The 13,732-nt window shown below is 48.1% G+C and overlaps 1 protein-coding gene across 9 annotated transcripts in view; it reads left to right on the top strand.

Moving 5' to 3' along the window:
- NEDD4L (NEDD4 like E3 ubiquitin protein ligase) overlaps positions 1–13,732 on the top strand; it is a 336,053-nt gene that overhangs the window by 257,001 nt on the left and 65,320 nt on the right. For all 9 annotated transcript variants that reach the window (XM_084778010.1, XM_084778011.1, XM_084778014.1 and 6 more), the window contains one exon: positions 3,195–3,245. In XM_084778010.1, the coding sequence (XP_084634136.1) occupies positions 3,195–3,245 (51 nt within the window). The remainder of the gene's footprint in view (positions 1–3,194; positions 3,246–13,732) is intronic.

The raw sequence follows: 13,732 nt of genomic DNA, 5'->3' as shown, positions 1-13,732 counted from the left end.
TAGTCAGCATGTTTGGTGGAAATGGTTCTGTGTTGCAGACTACTAAAAATGGCTTGACTAGGGTTTTTTTTTTTGAGGGGGGTTGGTTTGTTTTTTTTTAAAATGAATTTAACAAGGTAGCATTCTGTGACAGTGACAACCGGAGGATATTGTGATGGCCATAGATAGATAGAGTCAGGGTCTAGGCAGGAGCCTCCACATGTCATACCATCCCTGACTTCCGACTGTCACAGGCTGCTCTGCGTAGTATACAACACCTCCTCTACAGGCAAGGCCTCTGGGGTACTCACTCATCTTTCCCTGCGTCTTCCGTGACATCTTGTGTCTGGAGTGCTTGCCCAGCAGGACTGAGGCTCTGTGTTCAGTCTTGGGCACTAAAAAACACAGCACTGCTGCCTGAACTTTCCTTGGTTCAGGAATGTTTTGAAACCTGAGTTTCTCAGTGAAACACATCTTCCATGGACCAGTGAAATACCACTTTAAATCCATTTGTTCTGACCATGTGCTCTCTCACACTTGATCCCTGTTTTGTTCATAAGCTCATTTTTCACTCCCAGCTCTCCTTAAATAAATCCGTAAAAGCCTTCAGTTCCCTTCCCTGGCGAAGCTTCTTTATCTTTGGGTTTTGGGGGAAATTGTTGTTTCAGTGCAAGAAGGAAACCTGACCCCATGCAACCAGATTTCCCAGCATGCCATGCCTCAGAGAATTCAATAAGCTTTGTGATCTGTGGAAAGAAACAAGTTGGGAAGGAAGTAGCATGAAAGGTGATGTGCCAAGTGGGCATTTAAAGGGAAACCTCAAAAGTTACTCCAGACTGCGTTATTACGAGAGTCCCCACAACCATCCATAATGAAGCCCGGAGCTGGTGGGCACTCGTCTGGCCCTCCACCACTTCCTGAGATGCACAGAGTGTAGGTTGGGGTGGACTCAGGAACCAACTGCCCAGGCAGGAACTTCATCCTCCAGCTGCTTGTACAGCATCCAGGTGCAGGTGCCTGCTTCTGCAGCCTGTGTTGGATGCGCGTCCATGGCAGTGTTTGCCGCTGCCGTCAGTCTGTGCCAGGTACTTGGCTTTTAGCATTTGACTAGAGCCAAGCTCATTGGTTAGTCAGCTTGAAACAAATGTCTCTCCAGCAGAACAGCGAGAGCGTGTGTAGATGGATCCTGAGCTTTTGTTAAACTACATTCAAGCTCACAGCCCATGAGTTGCCTTTTAGATACCCTTGTCCCCGGACGATCACATGCTGTGTCCTTGTGTGGGGCGGAGGGGAGAGGAAGCCACACATGGCAGTACTGTCCTCCTTCAATTTATGGCTGATATTCAACAGATCTGTTTCTTTTGTTTGTTTGTTTTTATTGTACGGCTAGCTGATAATTTATACAGCTCTAGAATTAATCATGTCAACCAAGTCGAGGACAAAGGAGCCTGCTTCACAACTCCTGACATGACCGTCACTGGAGTGTGTCACGGTGGCTGAAATGGGACGGCAAGTGAGGCAGAGGCACTGCCATTATTTTCCAGGCCTTCTCCTGAGTGCTGCTTCAACCTGGAGCACCTCCCTTCCAGCCTTTAGCTGGCCAAGGATCCCATGTTGGGTTGTAACTAAGAAAATGCAAGACCCAAAAGTTCCTCAAAAGCATTTGTAGCTTGGGAGACAGCTTAGTCGATAACATGCACGACTGAGGTCCTGAGTTCAAGCCACAGAGCCCGTGTAAAAAGTTGGGCATGGTGATGTGTGTTTGTAATCATCCCAGCATTGGGTAAGCAGGGATAGGTGGATTTATAGGACTTTCTGGCTCACCAGCATGCATGGTGAGCACCAATGCAATGACAGACCCTATCTCAAAGAGCAGGATGGGCTCTGCCTGAGGAATGACACCAAGGTCAACCTCTGGCCTCTCATTTCACGTGCTGCGCATGTGCGTGCATGCAGATCGGAGCACACATGCACACACAGACAGATGAGCACTGAGGCTACTCTCACTCATCCTAGACACCTGCCCAGAGCTTGGCTTCCTGTTACCCATCATGCATCATTTGGAGCAGATGAGCTAGCTTTCCAGAAGGAAATGTCCAAGCCTAGAGTAAATCATTTTCATAAGCCTTGTTTACTTTTGTTTCACTATATGGGAGAAGATAGAGTGGTGTCTGTAAAGTGGAATATTAATAAGCCACCCAGTGCAGATAAGGGTCTTTAGGTCTCATTCAGTCTCCCACTCCCCACGCTCCAGCTAGCTGTTGGAAGGGTTTAACTCTGTGCAAAGGATTTTCCAGCTTTCGTGCATTTGCATGATGTAGAAACAACTGCGAGCTATAGGAGAGGCAGTTGGTTTGGTCTGACTCGTGCCCAAGGCCCTCTGAACACCAGAGGCCAAGCCCCAAGTGCTGTAATCGAGGGACGTCTGTGAGTGTGGCTGGAGGATGCTCTGGTTGAGAGCCTGATCTTGAGCTCTGACTCCTGAGTGACTTCCCAACGTCTCAGCGGGGACCAATGTACCCCATGACCAGTGCCACACTGGTCCCATGTAAGTCATGAGGAAGGATGCTCTTTAGTGAGTCAACAGAGCAAGGAACATGGCGCATCCATAATTACAGACCTTTCCCCAGACATGGATTCCCCAGTAGCATACTGACTGGATAGAGGAAAGGAAAAAAAATAAAATAAGCAAACACTTTTTTCCCCTTTTTTTATGGCCTGCAGTTTAGAAGTATCAGTAACTAAGCCACGCGTGCATCTTCCCTCTCAGCTCTTGGGAAGCTCTTGAGTTTATAGCAGGATAAGTACGTGTTGAAATGTTCCCAACATTTCTGCCCTGCCTTCTTTTTAAGCTGGGTCCAACTCTGCCCCCAAACCCTAAATGGCCTTATCCGTTCCTCTTCCCTGACTGGCCACATGCTCCCAGCCCTACAAGAGGATTCCTTGTCCTTCTTTTTTTTGGGGGGGGGGGGCGTCGGAGAGGCAGGTAGGCACAGAGTGTCAGTCACTTAAAGACCAGTTGGAGCTGCACTTCCAGGTCTGCTGGGGACAGCTTGGGGCCTCCTCTTGGCCCTCTGCCTTCACCCCTCCCCCTTTCTCTGCGCCCACACCAGGTCCTTGGACTACTGTCTCTTCGTGCAGTGAGATGGTTTTGCAGAAGTTCTGGCACTTGGGGAACAGGTAGCAACGTTAACACTTTGCTTTCTTCTTCACAGACCCGAGACGACTTCCTGGGCCAGGTGGACGTGCCTCTTAGTCACCTTCCGGTAAGGACAGTTCCAGACTCCCATGTTGCATGCTGCGGGGGGGTGGGGTGGGGGTGGGGGGAGGAAGGGTGGTTTTAGGGATTTCCACCTGGGGCATCTGTAGAGTATGACAGAGGGGCTGAAATGGGGAGTGTGTGCTCTGGCCGTGGCTCTTTGCCAGAAGGTGGCTCTCTGGAGAGGTCAGATAGAGGTCAGCTTAGCTGTTAAAAATCCCTGTGTCTGAATCCCCTGGATGCTCTTGTCAACATCTCTGCCTCCCTTCTCTTGCTCCTCAGCTCCCCCACCTTAGCTGTTGCCCTTATGGAATGTCTCTCCTGTCCAGTTCCTTTGTCTTAAGTTTGGTTGTTGTTTCCATGTGGCTTTTGGTCTGGCCTCGGCGTTCCCTTCCCTTCGGTTAAGATAACTCCATCTGCACAGGCTGCTGTGTCCCAGGTTTTATGTTTACGTTTCCATCTGCTTGGAGACGGAAAAGAAGGTTCCGCTGGTTAGGAGTGTGCTTGTCCCCTGGAAATGCCACTCTCTCCTAGAATGTTCCGGGTTAGACTCTGCCTCCTTCCTCCCTGCTCGGTGAGAAAACAGTGCATGCTGTGACTGAGGTTTGGGGTGTGGTTGTTGGGGGTCACCTGCACCCTGCACCAGTGTACATAGGTCGGCGTCTCATAAACCAGCTGCCATGCCTCAGCCTGTCCTACCTTCCTCCTGGCTACCTTTCCCCCAAACAGCTCCAAAATGTCATAAAAAGCAGCAATGAGAGGAGAGACAAATACTTCTGCCTTACAAGGGCATTGTGTTTTTCAATCCTTGTGCAAGCACGTAGCATAAATAGTCTATAAACTAAAGTGACTGGAGGGATCCAGTGCAAACCTGCTGGGTGGAAACCTGGGCTGTTCCCAGATGGTGAATGCCAGGAAAGACTCCTGGCGGGGGTGGGGGGGGGGAGGCTTTGATGATGTATTAGAGGGAATGCTGTGGCAAGCGGACTCACTCTCTCACTTGGGAGCTAAGGAGGAATGTTCTAGAACTGAAATCCGGATGCCCAGTGAATGTGCTTCCCACTACTTCCATGAGAACCTATCTGAAACCTGGGATTCTTTTCCTTTGTTTTAAGGTTTTGTTTTGTTTTGTTTTGTTTTTTTCTAACTTGGGGGAGAGGGTATGAGTGTATGCCTACAGAGGCTGGAACATGGTCAGATCTCTTGGAGCTGGAGCTACAGGCCTCTGTGAACCATCCATGTTGCTGCTGAGATGTGGACTTGGTCCTCTGATGGAGCAGGAAGCACCCTGAAGCCCTGAGCTGTCCCTCCAGCCCCAGACCTGGTGATTCTCTTCAGGTCTCACCGAGAGGCTGAGTGTCTCAGAAGCTGCGAGGAAAGGTGTCTTAGTTAGGGATGCTGTTGCTGTGGTGAGACATCATGACCAAAGCAACTTGCTGAGGAGAGGGTTTATCCAGCTTACTGTTCAGCATCACAGTTCATCATCAAAGGAAGTCAGGACAGGAACTCAGGCAGGGCAGGAACCTGCAGCCACAGAGGGGTGCTGCTTACTGCTTTGCTCCTCATGGCTTGCTCACCCTGCTTTCTTATAGCACTCAGGACCACCAGCCTAGGGATGCACCACCCATGATGGCTCGAGCCCTCCCCCATCAATCACTAACTACCCAAAAAAAAAAAAAGCCCTATAGGCTTGCCTACCACCTGATCTCAATTGAGCCTTCCTCCTCTCTGTGTCAAGTTGACATAAAACTAGCCAGCACAAAAGGCTCCAGACATGTCAGGCTCAGTGGATTTTTCCTGTCATGTTCTTCAGGTTAAAACTGGAAAGTTTCATTCCGGGCATGATGGCACACGCCTTTCACCCCAGCACTCGGTAGGCAGAGGCAGAGGCAGAGGCAGGTGGATTGCTGTGAGTTCGAGTCCAGCCTGGTCTACAGAGTGAGTCCAGGACAGCCAAGACTACACAGAGAAACCCTGTCTCGAAAAAACATTAAAAAAAAAAAAAACAACTGGAAAGTCATGTTGAGACAATGTTGATCAGTTGGCCACTTTTCATGTGGCTGTACCCTGCCACTCTTTTCCTTAAAGTAAGAGCCACGTGTTTGTCAAGGAGAAGCATTGACGAATAGTCTTCAGGGGTCATAAATAGGGGCTGGAGAGACGGCTTAGTGAGTTAGAGCATTTGCTGTGCTCTTCTAGGCAACTGGAGTTCAGAACCCAGCAGCCATGGCCAGTGGCTCGCTGCCACCTATAAGTCCAGCTCCAAGGGACTTACTTCTTCTGGGCTCCTGACACCTTCTTCTGGGCTCCCCAGAGCTTGCACACATAGCAAACAGACACGTGCACATACACCTGAGTTTGATAGGGTTTTGTTATTCAGTTTTATAACCTTTAAAAAAAAAAAAAAAGAACTACTGGCAGTAATGGCACAAGTCTTTAGTCCCAGCCCTTGGGAGGCAAAGGCAGCTCATCACTTTGAGTTTGAGACCAGCTAGGGTCTGTAAGTGAGATCCCTCCATCTCAGAGGGAAAGCAAAAAGAGCTGTAAGTCAGAGTTTCGCCACCTTTCTCCCGAACGCTTTCTTTCTGTGTGATTTATGGGTGGCTGGTTTTCAGTGCGGCGCAGCTTCCAGCGAGTCACGTGTTCTTTAGAGACCAAGTCAGTTCAGGGAATAATTGGGCTTTGCCATTTTGAGGGGTAACCGGGGTAAGCTTTCAAAGAAGTCAGGCTGTCAAGGCCCAACCCTAGAATAGAAACCAGCTCGTTAAGAAGATCATTATGTGATCAAAGTACATTACATGAATATATGAAAAGGGCACAATGACAGTCATTATTTCATACAGTTAATATATGCTAAGGAAAAACATTTTTTTAAGGCCCCACAGATTAAACAGGCCATCCTTCTGGTTATAGAAATGCCTACACAGAAGCATATGTCACAGCACCACAAGCCCTATAAAACAGTGCTTCTCAACCTTCCTAACGCTGCGACCCTTTAGCACAGCTCCTCGCGTTGTGGTGACCCCCCAAACCCATAAAATTATTTTCCTTGCTACCTCATAACTGTACTTTTGCTACTGTTATGAGTCGTAATGTGAATATCTGTGTTTTCTGATGGTCTCCGGTGGCCCCTGTGAACTGCCTTCATGGATGTGGACCAGAGTAGAAGCTAGAGGGAGGAGGTGACAGTACGTTCCTTGTGGTCCATGTAGTAGGAGAAGCCGAGTGGTACATTCTGCATCTGCATGTGTATGTGGCTGTTTGTGTAGGACACTTGCGGGACTGGGACAATTGCACAGATGTTCGTTCTGTGTGGAAATGTGGTGATGCGGTGTTGGAATGCGCTGTGCGTGTAATTCGGTCTATTTTGTGGAGTGCATAGTAGACGTTCCACCTTGACAGTCTTATAGGCATTGTTATTGAAAGGAAAAGTATAGGCTCAGGACCCCCAAGACCAAGTTCCCAGCACAAAGGAGATTTATTTGCCCAAAAGGGACTGAGGGTAGGGATATGTGGCGGGGGGGGGGGGGCGGGGGGCGCGGAGACAGGAGATAGAGAAAGAGAGGGGAGGAAAGGAGCAAGGGAGAGGGGGCAGGGACATTTGTCCTGGAGTTGGGGACAAAGGTCTGCCTCTAGATAGAGAGGAGACAGACATGGCCCATGTTAGGATAAGGTGTTTAATTCTAGTTGATCATGTTAATTAGGGGAGCCAAAGGGTGCTTTTGATTGCTGGACTTCAATACTTTGATAGTCAGACTTTGGTAGTCAGCCTCAGGAGGAGGAAGTGGCCAAATAAGGGACTAGACCTTGGGGGCTAGCTTTAGGATGTAATCTCACAGTTTTTAGCAAGGCAGAGGGAATTGGGGAGAAGGACCTGACAGAGCCATGCTGGCCTGGCCGTGCTTGAGCTAACCAGAGTCCCTTCAGCTATGGCTAGATTATATGTGGCCTACAGATCCAACATTTGTCAGAAACAGCCCATTCTAGGTAAAAGAAACTAAGAAGAAAAGACTTCCAGTTGGCCTATTAATTAATTATTCATGATGGAGAAGGTTCTTGAGAGTGTCTGCTGATGTTGTGACAGGCCAACACTTGGGCTCCCAGCACCCACATCAAGTGCCTCACAACAGCTGACAACTCGGGCCTGAGAGACTCTGACCCCTTCCTCTGACCTCTGTGGGCACCAACGTGTACACGCACATTCACACTCAAACACATAAGTAATTATTTTTTAAAACCTTTACATGATATTGGCCCTCCATGGGAAGCCATGTTGGGGACAGTGGCCCTGCCAGCTATTCCTCCTGGCTCTTTCAAGGCTTAAGGGGCCTGATTGAGTATATGGTTATTAATTGACACTGTAGCCCCATTAGCAGCTGGAAAATTGATTCCTTGGACAATAATATAGATGGGGTTCCGGTTTTTATGGATGAGTCCGTGAAGCAGGTTCTCCCTTGTGGAGCTCAGTTCTGGCATTGCTGCAGCCACATGTGAGTGTTTGGAATACAGCGGGCATGGTGGCGGAACTCACTCACATTGTTTGCCATTTTCATTAAGGTTTAAACTTAAGCCACGTTGGCAAGTGGCTGTTCATACCAGATGGCACCTTTGGGAATTAGACCAGAATCCCCTGGCTTGGGTCGAGTGTGCTTCTCACTCCCCTTCTCCACAGAGCATACACTTAGCTGCTGGGATGGGCGTGGCCTGGGGACACCGACCCTCCCAGAGGGCCTTGCCGTGGGCTTCATGCTTTCCCTCTCATTTCACAGCATTTCTCTTTGATTCTGCATATAATTATTCCCAAGTATTCAATTCGGATAATAATAAACGTCTTCAAAATTAAAATCATAGAAATGAAGATAAATTAGGTTTTTTTTCCCAAATCCATATCAATACACACACATATGTTTTCACTTTTTAAAGTATTAGTATAATGCTCTTTTTATTTGCCATGGGCCGTGGGAATTGAACTCAGGTGATCAGGCTTGGCAGCAAGTGCCTCCACCCACTGAGCCACCTTCAGGCCCTATAAAGACACACACCTGTGTGACGTGATGCACGTGGAGCATATTCCCCCCCCATACTCCATTCCCCTCCCTTTTCTCCTCCCTTTTCTTAGTTCCCTTTTTTTCCATCTAGATGTCACAGTGAGAGAAAACTCATAATGCTTCTCTAAGGTTTGATTTAATAGACTTAGAACCAAGCTAATAAAAAACAATAAAAGTGATCTATGGAGTAAGGATATTCCTTATTACGGTGTTTCAAACTAGTCAAGAGCTGCTGCCTTGTTAGTTCCAATAGACATCTTTATTCTTTGAGGAAGCGCTGTCTCGGACTCCTTTCTAAGGCCTAGGGTGGCAGAAATCAGGAATTTGATGACAAGAGGACAGAAGTAACCTTAGTGTAGGTGGCTATGAGCTTGCTTGAAATAAATTGAATGTTCTGTTCTATGTACTTGGTGTGTGTGGTTTTGACAGAGAAATACTGTGAACCTCCCCACTAAGGCCATCTCCTCCCTGAAAGCCTGTCACAGCTGTTACTGGCAGACACTGGCATTTGCAATATCAAACTTTGCCTTCAGAGTCTCAGGCTTGCTTTCCTGAACTGTCTCCTTTTGCCACCAGAGGTTCTCTGACCCAGAGCAGCCCACCCCACCCCCCTCCCCACCTGCCCTGTCAACTGGGCAATTTAGAGGGCCATCATATCCCCTACTGGTGTGTACACTGAGGTACAGACTTAAGCTTGGTGGAGCCCATGTCTCTGCCGCAGCGCAGTGCCAAGAGCTGGGCACCTGCATTAAGTAAGCAGCCTACTGGGCCAGGTGGCTGTTATATGCAGGTACAGATTGGCATGCTGCCGGGAGAAAAGTGAGTGTACAGTGGGAGCCAAGAGGTGGGCAGGGGAGGGATGATGACAAAGCCGCGTGGCATGGTGGGTGGCCACTGCCTGCTATTCCAGAACAAGAGAGCGAGGCAGTGCTAGTGGGAACCAGAGTAGCCTCCTGTGATCAGGGATTCCTCCGGGCTTTGTACTCAAGGGCTCCCAGATGAAACAAAGTAATTTTAGAATCCTGATTTCGTTTCGGTCCTGGTCCTGGCTGTAGAAGCACTTCTCCTGGTTTCACTTGTGTGGGGACAAGGGATGGACAGGAAGGAAGGTTCCAGTTGTGCGGGCAGCTGGGCCATCTGCTTCCTTCTCTCTGATTCCTGACTGTTTATCTTCAGTGTTCGGTGTTTTCTACTTTTATTGCACTTTGAGGAAAGGGCTGAGGCAGAGCAGATGTGGTGAGTGACCCTTTATGTAGGACAGAGAGCATTGTCAAAGGAAAAGCTTTAAGAGATGGGACTCTGCCTGTGGCACGTGGGTCGACTTCCATCTGAACACAGGTGAGTTGTTTAGGGGTCCTCTCTGGGGCCCTGCTTTCCTACACGAAGAGGCTGCCCTCAGAGACAAGGCCAGGCAGGTTGCTGCTACCTGGCTCTGTGACAGAGCATCGGAGCAGTGCCAGTGTTCCCTGAGCAGGGGCTTTGTGGCCTTGGTGACACACTTGTTGCCTAGGAGATGTGGCAGCATTTGTGGGAGGCTGTAAATGAGGACAATCCTATCACTTACCAGCTGCTCACCTGGGCTGCCCTGTCAGTGGGGTTCCTGCTCTCCCCACAGGGCCACCAGGAACAGCCTGGGCTGTGGGCTGCATATGATTGCTGGTCTTTTTAAACTTCTCTTTTCAGGGTCAGTGCATCGTTGTTGAAACCTGGCATAGTGTATCTTGCACCTTCTGATTAGGGATAAAAATAGCTGGAGGGCGTGCTCAGACAACAGGGTGAAGTTCCGGCAGGTGTTTCCCTGTTGCACCCCTGAACCTTCTCCTGCCTCTTCCCCATTCTATGCCCCCCCCACCTTTCCCCCACAGCCCCTAATGCTCCCCGCTGCTGCCAGTTTCAGATTCTCTGCATACTTGGGCAACCATTGCCACACGCAGAGACTGTTGCAGAAATGCAAATGTCTGCCTCAGGCAAGGTTGTATTTGCGCAGCCTGGGCCGACTGTTTTCCTAGAATGGTGATTTGGATTCTGGGTGGTAGACAGTCTTGTGTTCATGGCTGCTAGCAGGATAGTGACAGCTTCTCAGGTGTGCCCAGTTCGTGACTAACCCTTCCTTGAGGGCATTTTCTAGGTGAGGAAACCTGGGTCCAGAAAGAAGGGTGATTCCTCCAGCAAGTGACACTGCTGAGCCCGCTACTGGTTCCCCAGGACTGCTGTGCGCCTACACTGTGGTCGGCAGTATAGAGGACAGGAGGAGCCTCGGGGTTGGGAGTGTCTGGTGGTTTCAGCCAGGGTTTGAATCTGGGCCTCTAGCAGCTTCCCCCTAAATTTGCCTTCAAAATGATTTATTTTACCATCTATCATAGAGACAAGGATTCTGCAAAAATAACCACTCCTCTTATGATGAACAGTTAATGCCATGGCAGTGGCTCTCAACCTTGCTAAAGCTTGGTTCCTTCAATAGTTCTGTGGTTCCCCCTCTGGCTGGACCCTGGGCTTTGTCTGGTACTCTTCTGGGATGCTGGGCCCTTTTGAGCATGAAACCAGATGTGCATACTCCTGACAGAAAAGGATGAAGCACAGATTCAAAGGAGCTCAGGGCTCCCAAACCCGAGCCAGGGCCATGCCCAACTTGGGCAAGGCAATAAGGAGGCTCGCTCAGAGCTCCAAACTGAGAGAAGCAGAGGAGGGGCTGCTTTGGGAACAGCCAGCCATTTGTTCCCACAGTGGGGCACTTCTGTGTGTGGAGCGATGCGAGAAAGATGATGGTAGGGATCCTCGGTGGCACACCAGTGAATGACAGAAGTTCAGTGCAGCCAGCAGCATGTGGCTGACTGACTGGCAGTCAAGCCCCAGGAGTCCAGCGATGAATTCTTTGGACAGTAGGGGAGCCCTTCCTTCCCCAGAACAGATGATGTGTATCAGATGGTCTTTGATGAAACAGATGATGCTGGCCCTTTTATTTCGTGTGAAACAGGGACTTATAACCCTTGGGCAGTGGGAGGGGTTTTGAGGGTGAATGTTTTTGATTCCCTGGGACTAGAGATGCTAGGAATACTTGATTTACATACATCCTATCATAAGAGGGGGAACACAGCACTTATTTATCTTGTAGGTGGGGGAAGAACTCCAGGTATGGTTAAAGGTCATTTGCTGAAAGCTGAGGTCTCATTAGCATAGAGTGGGTATTTCTAGGAATCCCCCCCCCCCCACTCCAGGTGCTTACTGAATGAGTTTCTTTTCTTTTCTCTCTCTCTCTCTCTTTTTTTTTTTTTTTTTCTTCCCGACACAAGGTTTCTCTGTGTAGCTTTGGCTGTCCTGGAATCACTTGTAAACCAGGCTGGCCTCCAACTCACAGTGATCCACCTGCCTGGGATTAAAGGCATGTGCCACCATGCCCAGCCTGAGTGGGTTTCTTATCAGGAAAGAGTTGGCCTTGTAATATCACTGAGGGCTGTGTGAAGTTCCTCAGAGGATCTGGGATTCCCCAGATCAGCCAGAGAGGGAACTCAGATGAGAAAGGGAGTCTGCCATCTTATGCCAAGCTCAGAGGAATCCTGGAAACGCCAGACTTTGACCTTAATACCAGGGTCCCACACAGTTCCTCATCTTGGGCTGAGTCCCAACCACAAAATTACTTTTGTTCGCTATGTCATAACTGTAATTTTACTGCTGTGAAAAACTGCAATGTAAATATCTGTGCTTTCCAATGATCTTAGGTGACCCCTGTGAAAGGGTCAGGGGTCAAACGACCCACAAGTTAAGAACTGCTGGGTTAGAGCATTTTCCCCCTATGAAGTGTATTTTGCACTGCCTTTGGTTACATGGTGTTGAGTCGGCAACAACCCCATGATATGAAAGGTGGAACTGGTTGGTGATGACAGTTGCCAGATTTGTGCCTGGCAATTCCTTGTGAGGGTTATATGTAAATCACCTTCTCGGGTGATTGGTTTACTCCTCATACAATACAAGAAGACCTCATTCCTGTCCCGTTCTATAGACAAGGACACCAGAGCCCAGAGAGATTAAGGGCCACCCAGCTATATAAAATAGTAAAGGCAGGACACAGACTTGGGGTCTAGCCCTTGCTCTGTGATTTCTCTTGGTTGGTATGCGAACAGAAGAATGTGCAGAGCTCCCTGCTGCTCCTCAGATCCTCCCTAACGCCCACCGCTGACAGCCCTGTAAACTGTTAGTTGTTTCCTTAATCCATTGAATTTGTTCTGCATTGGAGTCTAGTTTATTATTGCTGTGGAAACCCCCCTCCCCGCACCCTGCTCCATATTACTACAGTCTTTATGATATGCACTCTGGATGCCACATGTCTTTTCCTTGATAGTGACTAAAATTATTTGTTTATCAGATGAATGAAAAAAGGAAGCATTATCAGCATTTGATAGTTTTTTTTAGCATATATTTACTTGTGTGTGTGCATATACCTATACATACCTCTATACACACACACACACACACACACACACACACACACACACACACACATACACACACACATGTAGAGGTTGGATTCCTGGGCTCTAACTAAAGTTCTCAGGCTGAAGCATGTCACTGGCCCCAACAATAATATTCCTGACCGCCAAGTTTTACATTGTAAGTGATATGTATTATAAATTTTTATATAGAAAATATTCCCCAGATGACAGTAAGTTTGACTTGTTATCTCCCTTAGGATACTTTAAGAGAATATAATAATTGAGTTTAAGTAAAAATTAATTTTTAAGACTTGATTTTTATAGATCAAATGACTTTATCAACTGTTGGTTGCATGTACCTACTTTCTTGACTCCAGCAGTCAATGGTGAAAAAGTTCAAGTTGTGATCTCATGGCCTCATTCTAGAAATGAGAATGGTAAATTAATAAGTAAGCTTTTACATAGTGATAAGGAATAGATTAGCAAAGGGGTATGACACAGGGAGATATAGATGAGTTTAGCATGGGCTTTCTGCGGGCAAGATGACATCAGTAGAGCCACCCAGAGTTGAGTGTCAGGCAGGAAGACCTGTCAGTGATGGGCTCTATGTTGGCCTTAGAAACGATCTGTTCATAAGATGGCTAAGGCTTGGAGTATGAGCCGTTGTCAGGGAGGTTGTTCACACTGAGGTAAAAGTGTAAAGCCTATAGGACAGGGTTTTCATTTCATTATAGTAAGAATAGGACAAAGCTTGCTGATGGCACAGAAGGTAAAATGAAAACAAAAGCACTAGCGTTCAATCCCTAGAACCCACATGCAAACAGGATCTTCCAGACCAGACAGGACTGATGCACGTATGAACTCACAAGATGATAGCATGCACAAGACCTGCACAAGTTCAAGCCAGAAAAAAATAACCCCAGCATGGAAAAGGGGGTGTAGACTCAAAGTCCTGTTCTTAACCACGTAGCTATTTGCATTGCTGCTGAGAAAGGGAAATTCAGTTTTCTCCATGGAGT

This window comes from Acomys minous (genome assembly GCF_964271855.1).
Source record: "Acomys minous genome assembly, chromosome: 4".
In the NCBI taxonomy this organism is placed as follows: domain Eukaryota; kingdom Metazoa; phylum Chordata; class Mammalia; order Rodentia; family Muridae; genus Acomys; species Acomys minous.
This window is presented reverse-complemented; position numbering and strand designations above follow the sequence as displayed.